The sequence below is a fragment of the Somniosus microcephalus genome, chromosome 3 (genome assembly GCF_052327205.1).
Source record: "Somniosus microcephalus isolate GS21.2 chromosome 3, FLI_Smic_1.0, whole genome shotgun sequence".
Classification (NCBI taxonomy): Eukaryota; Metazoa; Chordata; class Chondrichthyes; order Squaliformes; family Somniosidae; genus Somniosus; species Somniosus microcephalus.
The window spans coordinates 40,157,017-40,180,990 of record NC_140989.1 but is presented as its reverse complement, the minus strand read 5'-3'; the positions used below and the strand labels follow the sequence as shown (position 1 = coordinate 40,180,990).

At 42.6% G+C, this 23,974-nt stretch overlaps 1 protein-coding gene across 1 annotated transcript in view; it reads left to right on the top strand.

Annotated features, from left to right (window-relative positions):
- Positions 1 to 300: 300 nt before the first annotated feature.
- The window catches only part of mocs3 (molybdenum cofactor synthesis 3), an 81,770-nt gene continuing 58,096 nt past the window's right edge, over positions 301 to 23,974 (top strand). The window contains exons 1-6 of the mRNA XM_085980201.1: positions 301 to 664; positions 8,676 to 8,811; positions 10,925 to 11,017; positions 12,609 to 12,729; positions 19,015 to 19,093; positions 19,176 to 19,289. Coding sequence (XP_085836327.1) covers positions 572 to 664; positions 8,676 to 8,811; positions 10,925 to 11,017; positions 12,609 to 12,729; positions 19,015 to 19,093; positions 19,176 to 19,289 — 636 coding nt within the window. The 5' untranslated portion in view covers positions 301 to 571. The remainder of the gene's footprint in view (positions 665 to 8,675; positions 8,812 to 10,924; positions 11,018 to 12,608; positions 12,730 to 19,014; positions 19,094 to 19,175; positions 19,290 to 23,974) is intronic.

Here is a 23,974-nt window from a genome sequence, read left to right as displayed (position 1 = left end):
GGTCTGCCAGCCATATTGGTAAAGGAGCCAGTTCCAGGTCCGCCGGTTATATTGGTAAAGGCAGCATCTGTGAAGAGGGAAACAGTTAACGTTTCAGGTCGATGACCTTTCGCCAGTTCTGATGAAAGGTCATCGACCTGTAACATTAACGCTGTTTCTCTTTTCGCAGATGCTGCCTGACCTGCTGAGTATCTCCAACATTTTCTGTTTTTATTTCAGATTTCCAGCATCTGCAGTATTTTCTTTATAGGAATCGGTTCCAGGCCTGTCGGCCATGTTGGTAAATGAATCGGTTCCAGGCCTGTCGGCCATGTTGGTAAAGCAATCGGCTCCAGGCTTGCCGGCCATATTGGTCATCATTTTCGCAGAGGCCGGCCGTATTAGCAAAGAAGACCGCGGAACGAAGCAGCAGCGGCCCCGCTTGTTTTATACAATTCGCTGGCGGAACACGGAGCTCAGTGTGTTGTACTGTTTCTGGTCCTTCGGCTGAGTTCTGGGTTAAGGCCGGAGTGGCACGTGGAGCTGCGCGAGTTAAGCGCCCGTTTGTTGAAACCAAATCAAACCCCCCACCATGGAGGCGGAGGTGGCGAGGCTGAGGGACGAACTGTCCAGGAAAGAGCAGGAGGTGGAGAGGTTGAGGGCAGCGGCCGCATATCTGCAGCAGGTACACCGTGTGTCCGCTCCCAGACACCGCACCTGTCCGCTGTCACTGTTAGCAGCTTTTATTGCAGCTCAGACATCAGTGTCCTTATCCTAGGGAAAATTAAATGCAACATGTCGATTTAAATTGTTTTTAAACTTGCATATATATAGCGCCTTTTGCGACCACCGGACGTTCCAAAGCGCTTTGCAGCCAATGAAGTACTTTTTTTTTAAGTGTAGTCACTGGTACTTAAGGAAGTGGCCCTAGAAATAGTAGATGCATTGATGGTCATCTTCCAACATTCGATAGACTCTGGAACTGTACCCATGGATTGGAGGGTAGCTAATGTTACCCCACTATTCAAAAAAGGTGGTAGAGAAAAAATGGGGAATTATAGACCGGTAAGCCTGACATCGGTAGTGGGGAAAATGCTAGAGTCCATTATAAAAGAAAGTAATAGCAGAGCACTTGGAAAACAGTGACAGGATCGGATAAAGTCAACATGGATTTATAAAAGGTAAATCGTGCTTGACTAATCTACTGGAATTTTTTGAGGATGTAACTGGTAAAATAGATAAGGGAGAACCAGTGGATGTGGTGTATTTGGACTTTCAGAAGGCTTTCGATAAGGTCCCGCATAAGAGATTAGCGTGTAAAGTTAAGGCACATGGGATTGGGGGCAAGGTATTGACTTGGATAGAGAACTGGTTGGCAGACAGAAAGCAAAGAGTTGGAATAAACGGGTCTTTTTCCGAGTGGCAGGCAGTGACTAGCGGGGTACCGCAGGGATCGGTCCTTGGACCCCAGCTATTCACAATATATATTAATGATCTAGACAAGGGAACTAGATGTAATATCTCCAAGTTTGCAGACAACACAAAGCTGGGTGGGCGTGTGTGCTGAGGAGGATGCCGAGAAACTCCAGTATGATTTGGACAGGTTGGGTGATTGGGCAGAAACATGGCAGATGCAATATAACGTGGATAAATGCGAGGTTATCCACTTTGGTGTCAAAAACAGGAAGGCAGATTATTATCTGAATGGCAATAGATTGGGAGAAGGGGAAGTGCAATGAGACCTGGGTGTCCTTGTGCACCAGTTGCTGAAGGTAAGCATGCAGGTGCAGCAGGCGGTTAAGAAGGCAAATGGTATGTTGGCCTTCGTAGCAAGAGGGTTCGAGTACAGGAACAAGGATGTGTTGCTGCAGTTGTACAGGGCCTTGATGAGACCACACCTTGAGTATTGTGTGCAGTTTTGGTCGCCTTATCTGAGGAAGGATGTTCTTGCCATGGAGGGAGTGCAGCGAAGATTCACCAGACTGATACCTGGGATGGCAGGAATGACGTATGAGGAGAGATTGGGCTTATACTTGCTGGAGTTTAGAAGAATGAGAGGGGATCTCATTGAAACTTATAAAATTCTAACAGGACTAGACAGACTAGATGCAGGAAGGATGTTCCCAATGGCAGGGGAGTCCAGAACCAGGGGTCACAGTCTAAGGATAAGGGGTAAGCCATTTAGGACAGAGATGAGGAATTTCTTCACCTAGAGAGTGGTGAACCTGTGGAATTCTCTACCACAGAAGGCAGTAGAGGCCAATTCATTAAATATATTCAAGAAGGAGTTAGATATATTTCTTAAGGCTAAAGGGATATGGGGAGAAAGCAGGGACAGGGTACTGAATTTGGATGATCAGCCATGATCTCATTGAATGGCGGTGCAGGCTTGAGGGGCCGAATGGCCTATTCCTGCTCCTATCTTCTATGTATGTATGTATCTATGTTGCAATGTAGGAAATGCCAATTTGCACACAAGAAGCTCCCACAAATAGCAAAGTGATAATGACCAGATAATCTGATGTTGATTGATAAATATTGGCCAGGACACCAGGGATAACGCCCCTGCTCTTCTGCAAAGTGTGCCACAGGATCTCTTATGTCCACCCGAGAGAGCAGACGGGGGCCTTGGTTTAATGTCTCATCCGAAAGACAGCAACTCCGACAGTGTAGCACTTCCTCAGTACCGCAATGGTATGTCAGTCTGGATTTTTGTGCTCAAGTCTCTGGAGTGGGACTTGAACCCACAACCTTCTGACGTGAAGGTGCCACGGCTGACACGAATAAAGACTGGCAAGATACCACCCCCCCCAAAAAAACTGTTGAGACTAGGTCAATTGAAAATTTCAAAACAGATTGATAAGATTTTTAGGTAAGGGTATTAAGGATTACAGGCAGGTAGATGGAGTGAAGTTACAGATCAGCCATGATTTAATCTAATGGCAGAACAAGCTCAAGGAGCTGAATGGCCTACTCCTGTTCCTAGATTCCTTCCACTGTGCTGCCTATTCTTTACCGCTATCAGGCCGTGGATAAACAGGAACTTAATTTATCAGCAAGACCAAAGCAATCCTGTTCTGCTCCCACCTAAAACACCTGACCCTCTCTCTCTCGGGCCCGTTCCTCAGACTGAACTCAACGGTGCCTGTTTGATTCTCAGCTAAATTTAAAACCGAACATCTTTACCACCATCGAAATTGCCTATTTTCAACCTCAGCATCGCCCTGCCTTACTCGTACTACTGCTAAATGTTTATCCACACTGTTGTCACCTGCAAAGTTGGCCTTCTGAGTTCTTCCCTTCACAAATTGCAATTCATCCAGAACTTGACTGTCTGCATCCTCTTAAAGACATCTCCTCTGGGCTGGAAAGAAACTTGCAGTGGGAGGGGGTGGATCCAGTTGTCGTGGTCCATGTTGGTACAAACGACGTAGATAGGACTAGGAAGCCGGTTCTGTGAAAGGAGTATGAGCAGCTAGGGGTCAAATTAAAAAACAGAACCTCAAGGGTAATAATCTCTATTACCTGAGCCACGAGCGAATTTGGCTAGGACAAATAAAATTAGAGAGTTAAATGCGTGGCTCAAAGACTGGTGTGGGAGAAATGGGTTTTGCTTCCTGGGACACTGGCACCAGTACTGGGGCAGGAGGGAGCTGTTCCGTTGGGACGGGCTTCACTTGGCCAGTGCTGGGACTAGAGTCCTGGCCGATCATATAACTAGGGCTGTAGAGAGGGCTTTAAACTAACTAGTTGGGGGGAGGTTCCTAGAGAGCAAATAATAAAAATGACAACAGAGAAGGTCATAGACTTAGGTAGCAGTGGGGAAATTAAAAACCAGAGCGTGTCAGGAAGGGGCAGAAGGTATGGAGTAAAAGGTAAAGTAATAAAAAGGGCAAAAGCAGGAACTAAGTGTCACAAAGCATATTTGAAAGTTCTCTATCTGAATGCACGTAGCATTCGTAACAAAATAGACGAGTTAATGGCACAAATAACTACATATGGGTATGATCTTGTGGCCATTACAGAAACATGGCTGCAGGGTGACAATGCCTGGGAATTAAACATACCAGGTTATTTAACGATCAGGAAGGACAGGCAGGAAGGAAGGGGAGGTGGGGTGGCTATGTTAATAAAGGAAGGAATCACTAATACAGAGAAATGATATTGGGTCAAAAGATCAGGATAATGAAACAGTTTGGGTGGAGGTAAGGAATAATAAGGGGAAAAAAACACTAGTGGGCGTAGTCTATAGGCCTCCGAACAGTTGCAACTATGTTGGACGGAGTATCAATCAGGAAATAGTTGAGGCTTGTAATAAGGGAACATCTATAATTATGGGGGATTTTAACTATCATATTAATTGGACAAATCAAATTGGGCAGGGCTGCCTTGAGGATGAGTTCATTGAGTGTATTAGGGATGGGTTTCTTGAGCAGTATGTAACTGAACCGACCAGGGGGCAAGCAACCTTAGATCTGGTCCTGTGTAACGAGACAGGATTAATTAAAAATGTCCTAGTAAAGGATCCCCTTGGAATGAGTGACCATAACATGGTTGAATTCCATATTCAATTAGAGGGTGAGAAGGTTGGATCTCAAACAAGCGTGCTAAGCTTGAATAAAGGAGACTATGAAGGTATGAGAGCGGAATTGAGTAGAGTGGATTGGTAAAATAGATTAAAGGGTGTGACGATACATGATCAGTGGTGTACATTTAAGGAGTTATTTTACAACTTCCAAAAAATATATATTCCACTGAGAAAAAAAGGGTGTAAAAGAAAAGACAGCCATCTGTGGCTAAGTAAAGAAATTAAGGATAGTATTCAACTAAAAACAAGGGCATATAAGGTAGCCAAATCTAGTGGGAGGATAGAGGATTGGGAAAACTTTAAAAGACAGCAAAAAATAACAAAAAGATTGATAAAGAAAGGGAAGATAGATTATGAAAGTAAATCAGCAAAAAATATAAAAACTGATAGTAAGAGTTTTTATAGTTATATAAAAAGAAAAAGGGTGGCTGAAGTAAATGTTGGTCCCTTAGATGATGAGACCGGGAAATTAATGGTGGGAAATATGGAGATGGCAAAAACACTGAATGAATATTTTGTATCAGTCTTTACAGTAGAGGACACTAAGAATATCCCAACACTGGACAAACAGGGGGCTATAGGGGGGGAGGAGCTAAACACGATCAAAATCACTAAGGAAGTGGTACTCGGTAAAATAATGGGACTCAAGGCGGATAAATCACCTGGACCTGATGGCTTACATCCTAGGGTCTTGAGGGAAGTGGCGGTAGGGATTGTGGATGCATTGGTAATAATTTTCCAAAACTCCCTGGACTCGGCAAAGGTCCCGGCAGACTGGAAAACTGCAAATGTAACACCCTTATTTAAAAAGGGCAGTAGACAGAAGGCTGGAAACTATAGACCGGTTAGCCTAACATCTGTGGTAGGTAAAATTTTGGAGTCCATTATTAAGGAGACAGTAACAGGACATTTGGATAATCATAATTTAATAGGGCAAAGTCAGCATGGTTTTATGAAGGGGAAGTCATGTTTGCCAAATTTGCTGGAGTTCTTTGAGGAAGTAACATATAGGGTGGATAAAGGGGAACCAGTGGATGTAGTGTATTTAGACTTCCAAAAGGCACTTGACAAGGTGCCACACAAAAGATTATTGCTTAAGATAAAAAATCACGGGATTGGGAGTAATATTCTGGCATGGATAGAGGATTGGCGATCTAACAGAAGGCAGAGAGTTGGGATAAATGGTTCATTCTCAGACTGGCAATCAGTAACTAGTGGTGTTCCGCAGGGGTCAGTGCTGGGTCCCCAACTCTTTACAATCTATATTAACGATTTGGAGGAGGGGACCGAGTGTAACGTATCAAAGTTTGCAGATGATACTAAGATGGGAGGGAAAGTAGTGAGTGAGGAGGACATAAAAAACCTGCAAGGGGACATAGACAGGCTAAGTAAATGGGCAGAGATTTGACAGATGGAATACAATACTGGAAAGTGTGAGGTTATGCACTTTGGCAGGAAAAATCGTAGAGCAAGTTATTATCTTAATGGCAAGAAACTGGAAAGTACTGAAGTACAAAGGGATCTGGGGGTCCTGGTGCACGAAACTCAAAAGGTTAGTATGCAGGTGCAGCAAGTGATTAAGAAGGCCAATGGAATGTTGGCTTTCATTGCTAGGGGGATAGAATATAAAAATAGGGAGGAATTGTTTCAGTTGTACAAGGTATTGGTGAGACCGCACCTGGAATACTGCATACAGTTTTGGTGTCCATACTTAAGAAAAGACATACTTGCTCTCGAGTCAGTACAAAGAAAGTTCACTCGGTTAATCCCGGGGATGAGGGGATGGACATATGAGGAGAGGTTGAGTAGATTGGGACTCTACTCATTGGAGTTCAGAAGAATGAGAGGCGATCTTATTGAAACATGTAAGATTGTGAAGGGGTTGGATCGGGTGGATGCGGGGAGGGTGTTCCCGATGATGGGTGAAACTAGAACTAGGGGGCATAGTCTTAGAATAAGGGGCTGCTCTTTCAAAACTGAGATGAGGAGGAACTACTTCACTCAGAGGGTGGTAGGTTCATGGAATATGCTGCCCCAAAAAGCTGTAGAAGCTACATCATTACATAAATTTAAAACAGAAATAGACAGTTTCCTAGAAGTAAAGGGAACTAAGGGTTACGGGGAGCGGGCAGGAATTTGGACATGAGTCTAGGTTTGGATCGGACATGGCCCTGTGGGTAGCGGAGCGGGCTCAGGGGCCGTGTAGCCTGATCCTGCTCCTATTTCGTGTGTCTAATTCTGTTAGATGCAGGAGATGGTTTTGTGATAGCAGATTGGCGGTTAGGATCAGATCAGCCATGATCTTATTGAATGGCGGAGCAGGCTCGAGGGGCCGATTGGCCTACTCCTGCTCCTATTTCTTATGTTCTTCTTATGTTTTTATCCCACACTAAGTCCCATTAGTGTTGTCCAATACATTAGCCACTAACCACATGTGGCTAATTGGGAATCCAGATGCGGCCAATTGCATTTTTGATTAGTAGCTAAAAAGAGTAATAGGCACTGTTGTTGAGCATGTGATCTCAATGCTCATTTGCATTGTGTGTACATGTGTACTTTAACCGTTTGGGGGATTTGTTGGTCAAATGATAAGACAAAAGTAGTGTGTGCAAGTGTTTCTGATTGTTGTTTGTGCTTTACTTCCCTTGTTACTGCTTATTGGTTATTTGCTAAAATAGTGTGTAACATGGTTGACAATGTCAGACTTCAGCACCGTGTAAACACCAGCAACATTGCATGGAGGTGGAGCTGTCCATGTGGTCAACTTACCCAATCGGAATAACTGTTCCAAGCCAATAACGAGCAGCTTTAACAGGGCATGCTTTGGCCAAGGCCATCCAACCGCTTTTTGATGGTGCACAGGGGTCGGTCTGACAGATCTTGTGAGAGTCAACATTCTCAGCAATCACTCTGATGAAGTCGAAATACTGCTTGCAACTGCTGGACAAAGACCTAGAGCTATACAAAGATGTGCTGTGTCTAATAAATTCATGCCAGAACTCCAAACTTTGGTGACAGAGAAAGTCTGCAAAGATTGTCACTGAATGGTGGTAGATGTTAAGTAAATATACAAGTGAGTGAAGTACATGTAACTGTATTTCGTGTAAAGCGTTTTTGCTAAATTAGGGAATGTGGCAAGAGTGGTGCCTGTGGCTAGTCAGCAATTTATATTGGACAGTACTGCCCTATTACCCCTGTGCTCGCCCTGCAGCGGGTAGTCAAAACTGCACAACGCATTACCGGCACCCGGCTACCGACCATAGAGCACATATACCAGAAACGCTGTTTACGGAGGTCACGGTCCATCATCAAAGACCCTACCCACCCCAGCCACAGTCTGTTCGCCCTCCTGCCATCTGGGAGACGCTACAGATGCATTCGCACCCGTACGACCAGATTTAGGAACAGCTTCTTTCCCAGGGCTGTCATCCTACTGAACTCCACAAATAAACTCTAAAGCCTGCACATCTGCCAATGCACTTTATTATGGTTATGTTTATGTTAATGTATTACAAGCCAAATGTATGTTGAATGTTTAAATGTCTTAATCTAAATGTACACTCTCGGGAGCCGCAAGCCTACATTTCGTTGTACTGCACTTGTGCACTAACAATGACAATAAAAGTTGATTTGATTTGATATCTGCCTACAGATCAGTTTAAAAACCCATATCCTTTCCAAGGACTCGTAAAAATCAACATTTCATTGTGCAGTACACATGTCTGCTGCATATATGACAAATAAAATTGAATTGAATTGAATTTAAATCTCTCTATGGTCTTGCCCCTCTCTACCTCTGCAACTTCATTTTGCTGTATATTCCTGCATATGTATTTCAGTTCTTTGACTGGCCTTCTTTCCGGTTCACTCTTGGCTGTTGGCGAAGCATTGCAGCGGGATCCATTGTTTTAAAATCTTTGTGTGCTTTTTTTTCTGTCCAGATTTTATTATGACTGAAAACATCAAATCAAGTGGGTTTAGAGGTGTTAAATTGACTCATTTTGGTCATTTAAATTTTGTCTACGATGGATATTAAAAGATTGATGTGCTAGGGTAGGCTACATTTTTTTTGTTCTCCCAGTTTGGTAAATGTCTGTTTCCTTTTCAGAATTCTCATTCTGGAAATATGTTTGTATTAGTTAAGCAACTGACAGAGGTGCCTCCATTGGAAGAAAAATCTCTCTCAAAAGAAGAGATCATGAGGTACAGCAGACAGCTTATCATTCCAGAGATTGGAGTCAAAGGTATTGATAGAAACATTAGAATGAATGTATAAATTGTATAGTTTTGCACAGAAAACTCTTTTAACCGGCACCTAAATATCCGGAAATCTCTCTTAACCGGCAAAATTCAGGAGTAGGTTCAGGTAAGTTTTACTGTATATTAGTGGCCGTGTAACCGGGGTTCCTGCACCTGTGGCCGTGTAACCGGGGTTCCTGCACCTGTGGCCGTGTACGAGGCTCTCGTACCTTGGTAAGTATACCTCTCTGTAATCCGGACTTTTTGATCAACCGGCACCATGCTGGTCCCGTCGGTGCCGGATGAAAAAGAGTTTCCTGTATTATATAATTATACTAAGGCTATGGTAGCCCAGTGGTTATAGTACTGGACCAGTAACCCCAGAGTCATGAGTTCATGACAAGTTGTGAAATTGAACTTAATAAATCTAATAATTTGTGGGCTAGCAAGTGAGATTGGAATTCAGTTTGGGGAACATTGCAGGCTCAAACTACTTCCTACAACTCTGGTAGAACACGTCGGTGCTCCAACATGCAATGTTCCCCATTTGTTAGCTATCTGAATTAACGTAGTGTATAGACCACATCTAACTGACCTCCTTACCATTAACAAATTTGTTTTCTCAGTTAACAATTATGTTGTAACTAGTAAATTGTCCCTCTCTGCAAAATATGTTTAAATTAACTTTTAATATTGGATGGTGTAACAAAGTGCTGCCGAAAAGCTTGTCGTGAGGAGCTTCAACCTGCTCCCGTGCATGCTTGAACAACCCTATTTCAGAAAGTGCTAGTGCATTTGCACTTCTGCGTGCGAGGGGCAGCGTTCTTGCTGATGCCTTAACCAGGGAAAGAGTTCCATGGGCAAAAGCGCCATATGTAGCATTGCTGCTTTTACTCGTTAAGTACTTTTTGGTTTAAAACACAATTCGGAGGTACAGCTGCTGAAACGTTCCTATGAGGACGACAGACCTAGCGATTTTGATTAAGCACTGGCTGTTATGGTGATTTCCTTCTGGAGGACGGACTGACTGCTTGGCCACGTTTCTGATGTTATAGAGTTCGGACTATTGCCCCAAATTATTGGTGGATTTTATTCAAGCAATAACTGCCAATGTTTTCCAAAGAAGAAATTCCCGTCCATCTCCTTATCAGTATTGCAAAACTGCAGTTCTGTGTTTCACAGTATATTAAAGATTATTTCCACATACTGGAAGTCTCAGCAAGAGAAATAAACCCAGCAATTAATTCATAGCATTAGTGCAATATTCTGTATATTGTACATTTGAAATGCAATTTAGTTTTAGGTCTCCATAAACATTTTTTTGAGCCATCCGCACAGAAGTGTTAAAATATAGTCGGGGTGGAGGAAGCACCTAGCATCAGATTAGCACATTCCCAAATCAGGAGCTGAGTGAAGAAAGCACTACGTGATGCAAGAAGAAATGTTAAAAAATGACTTAACCTTGAAGCTTACATACCTCAAACCGGAAAAACAACATGGAAACCTAGCACAAAGGAACACATGAGATTTTCTCCACAGTTCCACCCAGTGACCAGGGCCTGCATTCAGATTCGAGGCAACTTTTAAAAAAAAAAAAAAGAAAATCCTGTACCTTTACCCTCACTATAAAATAGCAGCTATTGTGTGACACTCAGCATTATGTGACAGGGAAGCCATGACCGCATCAACATTGAAAACACCAATCATAACACCACTTAGAGTTATAACATATATTTCAGGTAAATGTGCAAACTTTTATAATGCGATTTCCTATTGGAGAAATTGCATAGTATTACATGGAAATTAGAACACAGAAGCAGACTGTTCAGTCCAAGTTGGTGTTTATTTTATTTTCCTTTACTCGCCTATCTAACCTATTCTTCAATGTTGACAGGGTCTCTGTTTCAGTCACCAATGCTAGTAGTGTATCCCACATCCTTACAACCCTCTGTGTAAAAACAAATAGGAACATTCAGTGTAATGCGTGCCCCCTGAACCGAATTAATATATAAACTATTGGCTCCATAATCTGCACAGTGTAGTTAAGTGCTTAAAATGTTTCAAACTTTTACTTTAAATTAAAATTAAAATTAAAAAAAAATGTTTTAATGCTTCTAGGTCAACTGAATCTGTCCAAGAAAGCTGTTCTGATTGTGGGATGTGGAGGACTAGGCTGCCCTGCAGCACAGTACTTGGCTGCCGCAGGCATTGGTAAGATTATAATCTAAGTTTTAAATGTTGTTTTCTTTGACCTTTTTTTTCTCCAATAGGCTTTGTTATTGAGGCTTGAGAGAGACTTGACCTGAGCCTGCTATGGGTCAAGAAAACAAAAAAAAACTTGGATGACTGTGACCAGAATAAATATTGCTTGCATGAGTTGTACTGTCACTCAAGAGTAGGGATGAAGAGTTTGTTCTCGAGGTGTTCCCCAGGGATCCATTCTGGGGCCTCAGTTTTTCACTACATATATTAGTAACTTGGATGAAGGAATAGAGAGTTGGTCTATCCAAGTTTGCAGAAAACGCCAAGTTAGAAGGCTCAGTAAGTTGTGTAGATGGGAGGAGGAAAGGGACGTAGGTAGACTAAATGAGTGGGCAAAACTGGCAGACGGAGTTCAATATAGAGAAAGTGAGGTCATCTGAGAGACAAATTGGAATATTTTCTTAATGGTGAGAGACTAGGAGCTGTGGTCGAGCAGAGGGATTTAGGTGCCATTGTACACAAATCACTAAAAACTAGTGCACAGGTACAAAAAGTAATCAAAAAGGCTAATCAAGAATGTTGCCCTTTATCTCAAGGGGGTGGGAATTCAAAAGTGAGGAAGCGATGGTTCAGTTGTACAGATTCTAAGTCGGAACCCATCTGGAATGCTGCGTTCAGTTTTGGGCACGCAACTTCAGGAAAGATATACTGGCCTTGGAAGTGGTACAGCCCAGATTCACCAGAATGGTATCGGGGCTTAAAGGGTTAAATTAAGATAGTTTGCAGAAACTTGTCCTATAGTCCCTTGAGTTCAGGCAGTTGAGGGGTAATCTAAATGAGGTATTTAAAATGATGATTAAGAAATTCGATACACAAAGACTAATGGAAATCTGGAACTCTCGCCCTCAAAAGACTGTGGATGTTAGGACAGTTGAAATTTTCAAGACTGAGCGATAGATTTTTGTTCGGTAAGGGTATCAAGGGAGGGTAACCAAGGCGGGTGAATGGAGTCAATGTACAGATCAGCCTTGATCTAATTGAATGGCGGAACATGCTCGAGGGGCTGAATAGCCTACTCCTGTTCCTATGTTCCATTTTCATTTGGATTTATAATTTGCTGACAATATTGACATCTGGGAGTAGACTACATGCCCATTTCTGATCGCGTCCTTGTTCGTGCATTGGAACAGTGTTTGGATCATGTGTATAGTAACATTTTATTCCCCCTTTATTTTCCTTTGATATGCTGGAGTTCCTGGTCCTGTGGAACACAGTCCATTTACATTGCAGGGCAGATTTCACAGCATGTATAGCAACAGCAACAATTGTGCATTAATAATTTAAAAAAAAAATTAATCACTAGTCTCATCAGTTACAACAGCCCTCCCTGAACTCTTGGATGTTCTGTAGAGGCCAACGATATGAAAACGCTTATCACTGGCCTTGTTGTAGGGTGACTCTTGTTTTGAGCATCTTTTGCAAATTGGATCTGCTATAAGCAAAACTAAGTTCAGCAACATATTTAAATAAAACTGAGGGATGGGGAGAGATTGGCAAAGCTTTTGTGGGAATATGTTGTAATGTGCGAATGTCCGTTTAGGTCGATTGGGACTTCTTGATTATGATGATGTGGAGCTTAGTAACCTACAGAGACAGGTTCTCCATGCAGAAGATAAGGTGGGCATGTCAAAAGCATTGTCTGCAGCAACCACAATAAATCGGTAAGTATAGTTGTTTATGTCTCAGTTTCTTTTCGGAGAGTGCCAAAATGAACAGTTTGTTTCTTCTCGGGTGCAACACAACAACAACTTGTATTTATATGGCGTCTTTAACGTAGTAAAATGTCCAAGGCACTTCACAGGAGTATTATAAGACAAAAAATTTGGCACCGAGCCACAAAGGGGAAATTGGGGCAGATGAAGATGTAGGCTTTAAGGAGTGTCTTAAAGGAGGAAAGAGAGGTAGTGAGGCAGAGAGGTTTAGGGAGGGAATTCCAGAACTTAGGGCCTAGGCAACATAAGGCACGGCCACCAATGGTTGAGCGATTATAATCAGGGATGCTCAAGAGGGCAGAATTAGAGGAGCGTAGATATCTCGGGGGGTTGTGGGGCTGGAGGAGATTAGAGATAGGGAGGGGGGCGGCAAGGCCACGGAGGGATTTGAAAACAAGGATGAGAATTTTGAAATCGAGGCATTGCTTAACTGGGAGCCAATGTAAGTCAGCGAGCACAGGGGTGATGGGTGAAAGAAACGAGTTAGGACACGGGCAGCCGAGTTTTGGACGACCTCAAGTTTACATAGGGTAGGACGTGGGAGGCCAGCCAGGAGTGCATTCGAATAGTCAAGTCTAGAGGTAACAAAGGCATGGGCAGCAGATGAGCTGAGGCAAGGATGGAGATGGAATTAGGCGGTCTTCGTTATGCCAAGGATGGGTTGCGTAATATGACACCAAGGTTGCAAACAGTGTGGTTCAGCCTCAGACAGATGTTAGGGAGAGGGATGGAGTCGGTGGCTAGGGAATGGAGTTTGTGACGGGGACCGAAAACAATGGCTTCGGTCTTCACAATATTTAATTGGAGAAAACTTCTGCTGATGTCGGACAAGCAGTCTGACAATTAAGGCAGCAGCTTCCATAGCTGACCGATTTTGGCAACAGAATATAACATTTTTAATTTAAGAGCTTTCCTCTAACTTTTTTTCCTCAACGGTTTTCTCCCTTTATTAAATCTTCTTAAGGTGTTCTTTTAAGGTATACAGTTCCACGGGTGTAGGTCACCTTCTGCAAGCTCACCAAAGTGGCCATTATTCATGTGTGAGTGTTGGCATGCTATTCAAATGTTACAGGTTTCATCTTGTCCCTGCCAGATGGCCGCACTTCCAGCAAAATTGCTGGATAGTGATCAAGCCCTGACCATTTTTTTCTCCTCTGTAAACTGGGGGCATTGAGATTTCATTGTAGTACCCTACTGCTGTCCTGACTGAGATTCGCTAATTTAACACAGATAGAAAATGGAATCTAGGACCTTCTGGGTGTCTATGGCTCAGCTGCTCGTTAGATAAACTTACTGAAGCATAAATGGAGCCCACCAAATTAATCTTCGTCTGGAGAGGAGAAGAAATCGTTATGATAGAACAAATATTTGTTGACTATGGAAAGAAAGAACAAACTTGCATTTATATTGCACTTTTTATGTCCTTGGGACTTTCCAAAATGTTTTTCAGCCAACAAATTATTTTTTTGAAGTGTTGTCACTGTTGTGTAGCCAAATGTAGCAGTCAATTTGTGCAATATATATTTAAAGTGGTCATTCTATCATTGACATTTAAATAGGTGCGTGTGCCCTCTCAGGTGGATGTAAAAGATCCCATGGCATTATTCAGAGAAGAACAGGGAAATTCTCCTCGGTGTCCTAGCCAATATTTATCCCTCAACAAACATCACCAACAAACTAATTCTTCTTCTTCTTAGGCAGTCCCTCGGAACTGAGGATGACTTGCTTCCACATTAAAAATGAGTTCTCGGGTGACTGATTAGTCCAATGCGGGACCTACAGTCTCTGCCACAGGTGGGGCAGACGGTGGTTGAAGGGGCCGGTGGGTGGGGCGGGTTGGGTTGACGTGCGCTCCTTCTGCTGTTTGCACTTGGCTTCCGCTTGCTCCCGGCGAAGAGACTCGAGGTGTTCGGTGCCTCCCCGGATGCTTCTCTTCCACTTTGTGCTGTCCTGGGCAAGGGATTCCCAGGTGTCGTTGGGGATGTTGCATTTTTTCAAGGAGGCTTTGAGGGTGTCCTTGAAGCGTTTCCTCTGCCAACCTGGGGCTCTCTTGCCGTGTCTGAGCTCCGAGTAGCGCTTCTTTTGGGAGTATCGCATCGGGCATGCGGACGATGTGACCCGTCCATCGGAGCTGATCGAGCGTGGTCAAAGCTTCAATGCTGGGGATGTTGGCCTGAGCGAGAACACTGACGTTGGTGTGCCTATCCTCCCAATGGATTTGCAGGATCTTGCGGAGGCAGCGTTGGTGGTACACCTCCAGTGCTTTGAGGTGCCTGCTGTACATGGTCCATGTCTCTGAAGCATACACTAGTGCTCTGTAGACCATGAGCTTGGTGCTGGGTATGAGGCCCTGGTCTTCAAACCCTCTCTTCCTCAGGCGACCGAAGGCTGCACTGGCACATTGAAGGCGGTGTTGGACTTCGTTATCGACGTCTGCCCTTGTTGACAGTAGGCTCCCGAGGTATGGAAAGTGGTCCACGTTGTCTAAGGCTTCGTCGTGGATTTTGATAATCGGGGAGCAGTACTGTGTGGCGGAGACAGGTTGGTAGAGGACCTTTGTCTTACAGATGTCTAGTGTAAGGTAGTGTAAAGTAGTCATTCTATCATTGACATTTAAATCGGTGCATGTGCCCTCTCAGGTGGATGTAAAAGATCCCATGGCATTATTCAGGGAAGAACAGGGGAATTCTCTCCGGTGTCCTAGCCAATATTTATCCCTCAACAAACATCACCAACAAACTAATTACCCAGTCATTATCTCATTGCTGTTTGTGGGACCTTGCTGTGTGCAAATTGGCTGCCGTGTCTCCTATATTACAACAGTGACTGCACTTCAAAAAGGACCTCATTGGCTGTAAAGCATTTTGGAATGTCCTGAGGTTGTGAAAGGTGTGTTTAATATATTCTTTGTTTTCTTTCACTGCTCCGTGGAATAGTAAAGGTGCATTCTCTCCTGTGATACTCCCACATGAAGGTTACTGTCTGACTCTGATGGTTTGGTTGGTGTCAAACAGGTATAATGTTCCCTTCCCTCTGCTGAGGGAAAGGTTTGTGGGGAATTTGTTCTGCTTGTTCTCCTCCAAAAAGCATAATTGTTAGGGTAGGAGCCTGCAGATGAGTTTTTTTACACACACTCTTTAATTATCTCTTTCGTTCTCTCCCTTCCACTCTCGCACCGAGGAGAATGGTGTGTGGCATGGGGTAGAAGGGATATATGTACAAACAGACGTGAAAATTTATTTTTCAGTGAAGTGCTGAAGGCACCAGCAAATTCGAAGTACAGTAATTATATTGGTTAAATGCTTATGATCTGAATAGTTAAAACAGTTTTATTATGGGAGAACATAACGAGGATGTGAGGCACATGAATGATTTAGTAACAAACCTAATGTTTTAGAAACAAAACTCTCAGGAGTGCAGATTTTAAATGTTGTTAACATTCATCATCTGGGACTATCCTGTGAAACATGGGCATGCTGTTAAATTTTAACAACATGCACCGTAGGAAAAACAATATTCTTAAAATGGAGTTCCTTGTTTTCGGACATTCTGTTCCCACAGCATCTTTAAAAAGCTGCATAATTGTTGCACACAATTCTAGATAATGTTCATTGGGGAGACCAAATGCAGATTGGGTGACCGCTTTGCGGAACACCTCTTCAGTCCGTAAGGGTGATCCCGAGCTTCCGGTCGCCTGTCATTTTAATTCACTGCTCCATTCCTACTCGGACCTCACCGTCCTTGGCCTCTTGTATTGTTCCACGGAAGCTCAACGTAAACTCGAGGAACAGCACCTCATCTTCCGATTAGGCACTTTGCAGCCTTCCGGACTCAATATCGAGTTCAACAATTTCAGATCATAACCTCGGCCCCTATTACTTCTTTACTTATATTTTTTTCCACCCCTTTGTTTTGGGTCCTCCTTCCCCCCCCCCCCCACCCCTTTCCTTTTTTTTCTCTCTCCCACCTGGCAGCTGTCTCTTATCCTGCCAGTACACTTCACACCTCATCTCAGCTGTCTTTTATCTCCACTGGCCTATTACCATCTCGTCTGGTTTCGAATACCTTTTAATGTCTCTTTTACTTCTTTTGTTCGATCGCAGCCCTGCCTTCGATCTATTTTATTTCCTTTCCAGTTTTGAAAAAGGGTTTCAACCCGAAACGTCAACTCCAATTTCTCTCCACGGATGTTGCCTGATCTGCTGAGTTTTTCCAGCATTTTCTGTTGTTATTCTAGATAATGTTCAGTCAGACAAGGGAAAACATTTACAGGACTATGGGGAACGAGCAGGGGAGTGGGATTAATTGGATAGCTCTACCAAAGATCCGGTACAGGCACGATGGGCTGAATGGCCAGCCTTTGTGCTGTATGATTCTGTGATCCTGGTTCCTGTATTGATCAACAATGTCTCTCCCAAGTAGATTGCTGTGCAAACCAGAATACCAATGGTACAACACGCGTGGAATAGAGGTGTGTCTACCAACACCCCTAGGGGAACAAACCCCATTTCAAGATTGCTTTATAATAAATTGCAAATGGTTAATGTTGTTAAAACCTTAGCATTACTAATTTATTTTTTAAAATGTAACTATAAAACACCAAAATTGCTGAGTGCTTAAAGTCCAGTGGTTTAATAGTAATTAACATATTATAAATTGTGTCTAAAAACAAAGCAAAAATCTCTTCAAAACATCTTTTTGCTGACCTGGTTGGAAAGTCTGCATGCATAGTTTCGTAATATGATGCCGTGGATAAGATACATCATTTAGCTTTATCTTCTCGCACAGATTGCTGACTTAGAGCTCTACTTTCAGTTTTTTTTGTAATCAAAATAGTAGATGTTGAAATTTCAAATAACTCTGCTTTAGAATCACTTGCTTTTATTAAGCTTTCTTGCTCCTGTTTCCTTGCCAATTTTCTCTCCACTCCCCCATCTCATTAAAATGTTGTCTACCTGTTGGGTTAGGGTTCCATAGTCACTAGTCACCTTCTAGTACTGTGCCCAGGTGGCCATTGTTCATGTGTAAGTCTCGACAGTGAGTGCCAGCAGGCAAAGCCATCTAGATTACAATATCGAGCGCTCGATTGATGTCCTCCTGAGGGGCGTGCTTGTCCTGGTTTGATGTAGCTATGGTAGCCCATTGGGTGCCCCCTGGTAGGGTTGTGAAGGTTTTAACTTCCTTTGACCAGATCACCCAATTTCTCAATTTATGCCATGCTAGTGCCACCCCCTCCATTATTAAGGAGGTTTTAATTGGAGCTGTTCGTCCTTTTCCTTGTGATGTTGAGATTCCATTCAGCAGTTGCTCTACTTTTTTTTTTAGGTCCTTCCCTTAACTTTGCATATCTTTCCTTAGTCCAGATTGATGATGGGGATATCCCAATCATTGAACGTTTTAATTTTAAAGTTTTATTTTTAAATTATATTGGAGAATGGGCATTTTGGGGCCATTAAGGTAAAGAATGCCAATGCTGCAAATGGATGTTCAATATTTCTTATCTGGCAGTCAGTGTCAGCAGCAAGGTCAGCTATGGGGCCGGTGGAGAATAAAGCTTTCTCTACACTAACCCTTTAATGTGCATTAATTCCAACTTCCAACTCCCTACCACACCAGTGTAAATCCTTTCCGTTTCTTACACTGGCCATGTGCATCCCTGTGAGAAAGATTGACAGTTTTGTGCCAATTAATGCTAAACCATGGCAGTTTTCTGCTTTGGACCAATGCACATCGTGGAACTACCCAGGCATATTTCACACAGGAGTCCTACAGCCAACTGAGAGAGGAGGTTTACACGGCATCAGTTTGGGCTGCATTCAAAACCTCATCAGAGATGAAAGGATTGTGCGAAACTGTGTCACACAGCCCTTCAAAACATTTCAGTTTGTATTGCCTTCCACTCTCTGGCCACAGAAATAACCTACTTTCTGCCCTCGACTGTACTACTGGCCTACTATAGGCCATTAAAGGATGTGCAAGGGATTTAAAAATAACTATTTGCCTTCTGATCACATGGAGAAGCAACAGATCTCTGCTGGGTATCTCACTGACAACTGAGATCAGTAATTGTACACACTAACAAGTATTGTACCATTTTAGCAGTAACCACTTTGTCCTCTTATATCATTGTTCCAGGTCTGCCCAGCTGTCAGTTTAGAAAGGTGACAAACAAAAGTGGTTAATTTTTTTTTACCTACCCTGTATTAATTTTCAACTACTATTTCTGGTCTGCAGGTTAAATTCAAATGTTGAATGCATACCATACCACTTTCAATTGAACTTCAAGAATGCAAAACAGCTTATTCAACAATATCCTTTTTCATGTTTTATTTGTGATTAGAATTAAACTGTATTTTTGATCATCTCGATTTTTCTTAACTCATTTCTTCAAATATGACATTGTAGTAGATTGTTCTGACAATGTCCCCACACGGTTTCTTGTCAATGATGCCTGTGTTCTGAGTGGGAAGCCGCTGGTATCAGCTAGTGCTCTAAGAATGGAGGGACAGGTAAAGAAGACATAACAAAATAGTCATTTTAAACGTTTATTATGTTGCAAATGTTTTCGTTAAAGGTGTAAGATCGACGTAGATTGAATTGAGTGATTGCTGGAAATTCCTCAATGTATGTCCCCATTGAGAGACTATACAAGTTCTGATTGTTGTACAGTTTACTATTAAAATACAAAACTTTGAACAACCAGAATGATGGATACCAGGGGTGTATTATAAGAAAGAAATTTGATTGAGGGATTCAAATCACATTATAAATGTCTTGGTTTGCTACTGTCAACTGAACTCCAATGTAAGAGAGAATTGTTTGTTTAAACTTGTGCTTGGGATGTGTGGCACTTTCAAGACTGCATTTATTGCCCATCTCTCGTTTCGCTGAGAGACGGTCGCGAGCTACCTTCTTGACACCCAATTGTTTTTACAACTGAGTAGCCTCTTAGGCCACTTCAGAGAGCACTAAAGAGTCAATCATGTAGTGAGATTGGAGGAACATGTAATGGTGGAAGGTTCCCTTCTCGTAACCATTACACAATGATTCCTGTCTGTGTGATATTATTGCTGCAGGTTTGTTGAGTGAGCAACAAGAACAATTTACATTTATATAGTGTTCCTCAGATAAAAGAACACATCAAGTGGGAGAAGTTGATATGAGCAGGAAGTAAATGTATGGGGGTAGGGGAAAGAGACTGAGGATTTAGTTGAAGATAGTAGAGAGTGATGACAAGACAAAGTGGTTCCAGAAGGTAGGGACGTAACTGCTGAAGGATTGGCGTATGTTTGTGGAATGGCGGGCAGCAGATTAGCAGTAAACTGGAGTCAGAGGAAAGGAGGGTGCAGGCTAGGGCATATAACTAGATGAATGTATCCAAATGTGTTCGGAAAGACCATGGGGTAATTTGAATACTAGGAGGAGAATTTTGATCCTCTGGGGTGTGCGCCAGTGGAGCTTGGTTAGGTACATTGGTGGTGGGAGTGATGGTTGTGTGGAACCTTATGCAAGAGAGGACTCCGGCTGTAAAATTCTGGATTAGCTGAAGTTTTTGGAGGGTGGAGGTGGGGAGGCTGATGAGAACATTGGAGATCCTTAGGTGATGAAAGCATGAGTGAGTTTTGGCAATACAAACTTTGAAGTAAGGGCACAAGTGGACATTGTCCAGAGGTGAACAAAAGTGGTTTTAGTGACTGACTGGATGTGAGATAGAACGCTCAGCTCAGGGTCAAACAAAACGCCAGGAATGTGGACCACTGGGCTTAGCCTGAGAGAATAGCCAGGGAGATTGATGGAGGAATGTAGGTGTAGTTGGAGCTGAATGGGATGCCTTCAATTTTATTGATGAGCTTTAGTAAGTTACAAATCATCCAGGACATGATGTCTAACAAGAATTCAGATAGTAACAGGCAGTTGCTTAGAGAGCAGTATAGTTTGTATATGTATGTAGTATTCATAGTGTAACCTGGGGGAATTTGAAGCCTGCCTTTTCCTATCTGGCTGGAAGATATAATGGCTTTATAAATTTGTTTAACTGCCTGTTTAGAAAGGATCTTGGGCTTTTTCGTAGAAACTTTCTTGACTCTCCCATCTGGATGAGGAAAAGTTGCTTTGAATCAATGTATGAGAAACTGCCTGAACCAGGTGTAATTGTTGTCGTGTTTTTGTCATGTATTTAGCCCACTCCATTCCTTTGTATTAGGCAAGACAGAACTTGAAGCTCAGAGGCAAGTGCTTACTTTGAACAACTCTGAGAATTTATAGCACTGACTATTTTGGTCTCAGAAAGTATTAGGGACAATTAAGTACTGTTTTGCTGTTTTAACTGCTGATTTAACTTGGCTCTTTGTATATTACTTTCTTATAATAAACTTGATTAGTAATTTTAGCCTGACCTGTAAGCATGGTGTTTTCCCTCCTATCCGAGAGATAGGCCTATAGTCGGCAACCCCTATGGTGCATACCCCATTGGTACAAAAGTGGTTGTTAATCCTGAAGCATGCTTTTTCATTTACTTCACACATAGGATTGAGTTTCGATTCTTGAAGTTGCAGGTCTACCTATGGAAACTGCTTTTTACAGTGAGCACAAATACAGTGTTGGAATAAAATCACAGAGATGCATGAGGTAGAAGCAAATAGAGATTCTCCAATCCTTAACCACACTGCAATCTCCCTCGATCATTAGCATGAAAAAAACAGCTGAACTATAAAAGAACTGCTGAGCAGAAATAATTATGTGCGCTCTCAGGCTAAACCAAACAATTAGTCCAGTTGTTCACTGCTTCATGATCTTAACATTTAGTTGCATCAGTGTCTGTCTGCTGTTCCTTAGCATATTATCTGATAACAAAATCAAGAAAATTTCAGAGCACATGGATATTAACTGCCTCAAAATATTGTTTTATTTTTCTTGAAAAAACATAGATTAAGTCCAGCCTAGATTTGTAATAGGCACATTTTGTCTGACAAATGTAATAGACAGGGTAGCACTCCCTGTGTATTGCACTGAAGTATGAGTTCAGACCATGGTTTTTGAGACATGCACCAATAACTTCTGACTCCGAGGTGAGAGTCCTTCCAACCAACGAAACTGCACAATAAAAAAATGGTCCTGAATGGGTTTGATGGAGTAAATAAGGAGAAGTTGTTTCCAGTGGCAGAAGGGTCGGTAACCAGAGGACACGGATTTAAGGTGGTTGGCAAAAGAACCAGAGGTGACATAAGGAAACATTTTTTTTACACAGCGAGTTGTTGTGATCTGGAATGTACTGCCTGAAGCAGTTCCTGATGGTGGAAGCAGATTCAATATTAACATTCAAAAGAGAATTGAATAAACACTTGAAGGGAAAACATTTACAGGGCTATGGGGAAAGAGCAGGAGAGTAGGATTAATTGGATAGCTCTTCCAAATCCGGCACAGGCATGATGGGCTGAATGGCCTCTTTCTGTGCTGTATCATTCTGTGATTCTAAATGTAGGATAATGAGTAGATTTGAGTGTTACAAGATAGTAACACATCAAACGATCGAGATGATATCTGTGTCATTCAACACTAAGATAAGTTGTGTCCTTGAAACACATTTCAGCTGACGTGTTGTCCTATATATAAGTAGAAGTAAGGGATTGATTATTCTTTTGCGTAAAAGTATTTTTGCTGGTATTTTTGCAACAATGGATGCAAGCTTATGCAATTAAAATGCATTATGTGACGTGAAGTGATACTGGATTTTATTTGCTAAGTTTGGCTGGACCGAGTGGTGGCTGGGCAAGGGGAAGGTGATTGAGACTGGTTCTGCTTTTCAGTTTTTAGTATGGGTTCCATGGCTTTCAGAACATGCAGTGCGTTCAGTGGCGTCAGTCCCATGTTACTGACCGCATTGACTAAAGAAAAACACAGTGGGCCAGATATTCCGATCCCTACGGGTGGGTACGCGCTGTGTACCCACCCGTAGGGACATCGGAAATGCTGGTTTTAGGCATGCACTGTGCATGCGCTGGAAACCGGCATTTCCAATCTGTCAAGAAAGCTCTTGACAGATCCTCCGGCTGCCCAGGAGATGGGCCTCTGCGGGCGGCGAGTTCTGCTTTTTGGAGACCCTCTGCCCACAGGAAACACTTAAAATTCTTGCGCCTGGTAAAAGCAGGCGTAAGGCCTGCTTTTACTAGGATAAGAGTTGAAAAAAGTTTTTAAAACATTTTTCCACTGGTTTATCATTTAAAATACTTTTTTAAAAAATGGTAAGTTTATTTTTAGCCCCGTAAAAAACTTAAATTTTTTTCAAAAATTTAAAGTTTTGTTTAAAATAGTTAATTTATTGGACTTTCAAGTCATTTTAAAAATGTGATTTAAAAAAAAAATGTATTTAAAGTTTTACTATGTTTTGGGGGTGATCTCCATTCATATATTTGACAGGTCTTCCTGTCAAATGTATGAAGGGAGATTCCCTTCTTTGATTGGCTCCCCATGGCCCACGTGATCCCAGGGACGCTGCGAACTACCTGCGCCTCTGGGATAGGTGGGCCCTGCACACCGGCAGTTTGGAGAGGCCCAGCATCGGAATTGTGCGCCTCCCGGGAGCCCTCCGGCCAGGGCGCAGATTTTTTCAGATCGCAGTCCTCCACCTGCGATCGGAATACCTGGGCCAACATGTTGACTGTTATAGCAGTGGTGCTAAATTTAAATGGTTCCATTATAGGTTACACATTTGTATAGAATATGTGGAACTGCTGGAAGATGTCTGCTTAGAATAGTACAGCACAGAAGGAGGCCATTCGGCCCATTGAGTCTGCGCCGGCTCCTTCTAAGAGCATTCCAGTTAGTCTCACTCTCCGCCCTTTCCCCATATGCCTGCAATTTTTTCTCCTTCAAGAATTTATCCAATTCCCTTTAGAAGGCTACTAATGAATCTGTATCCATCACCCTATCAGGCAGTGCATTCCAAATCCTAACTACTCGTTGTGTGAAAAAGGTTTTCTCACGTCGCCTTTTGGTTCTTTTGCCAATTACCTTAATTTTGTGCCCTCTGGTCATCGACCCTTCAGCCATTGGAAACAGTTTCTCTTTTATTTATTCTATCTAAACGCTTCATGATTTTGAACACCTCCATCAAATCTCCTCTGAGCCTTCTCTGCTCCAAGGAGAACAACCTCAGCTTCTCCAGTCTATCCACGCAACTGTAATCCCTCATCCA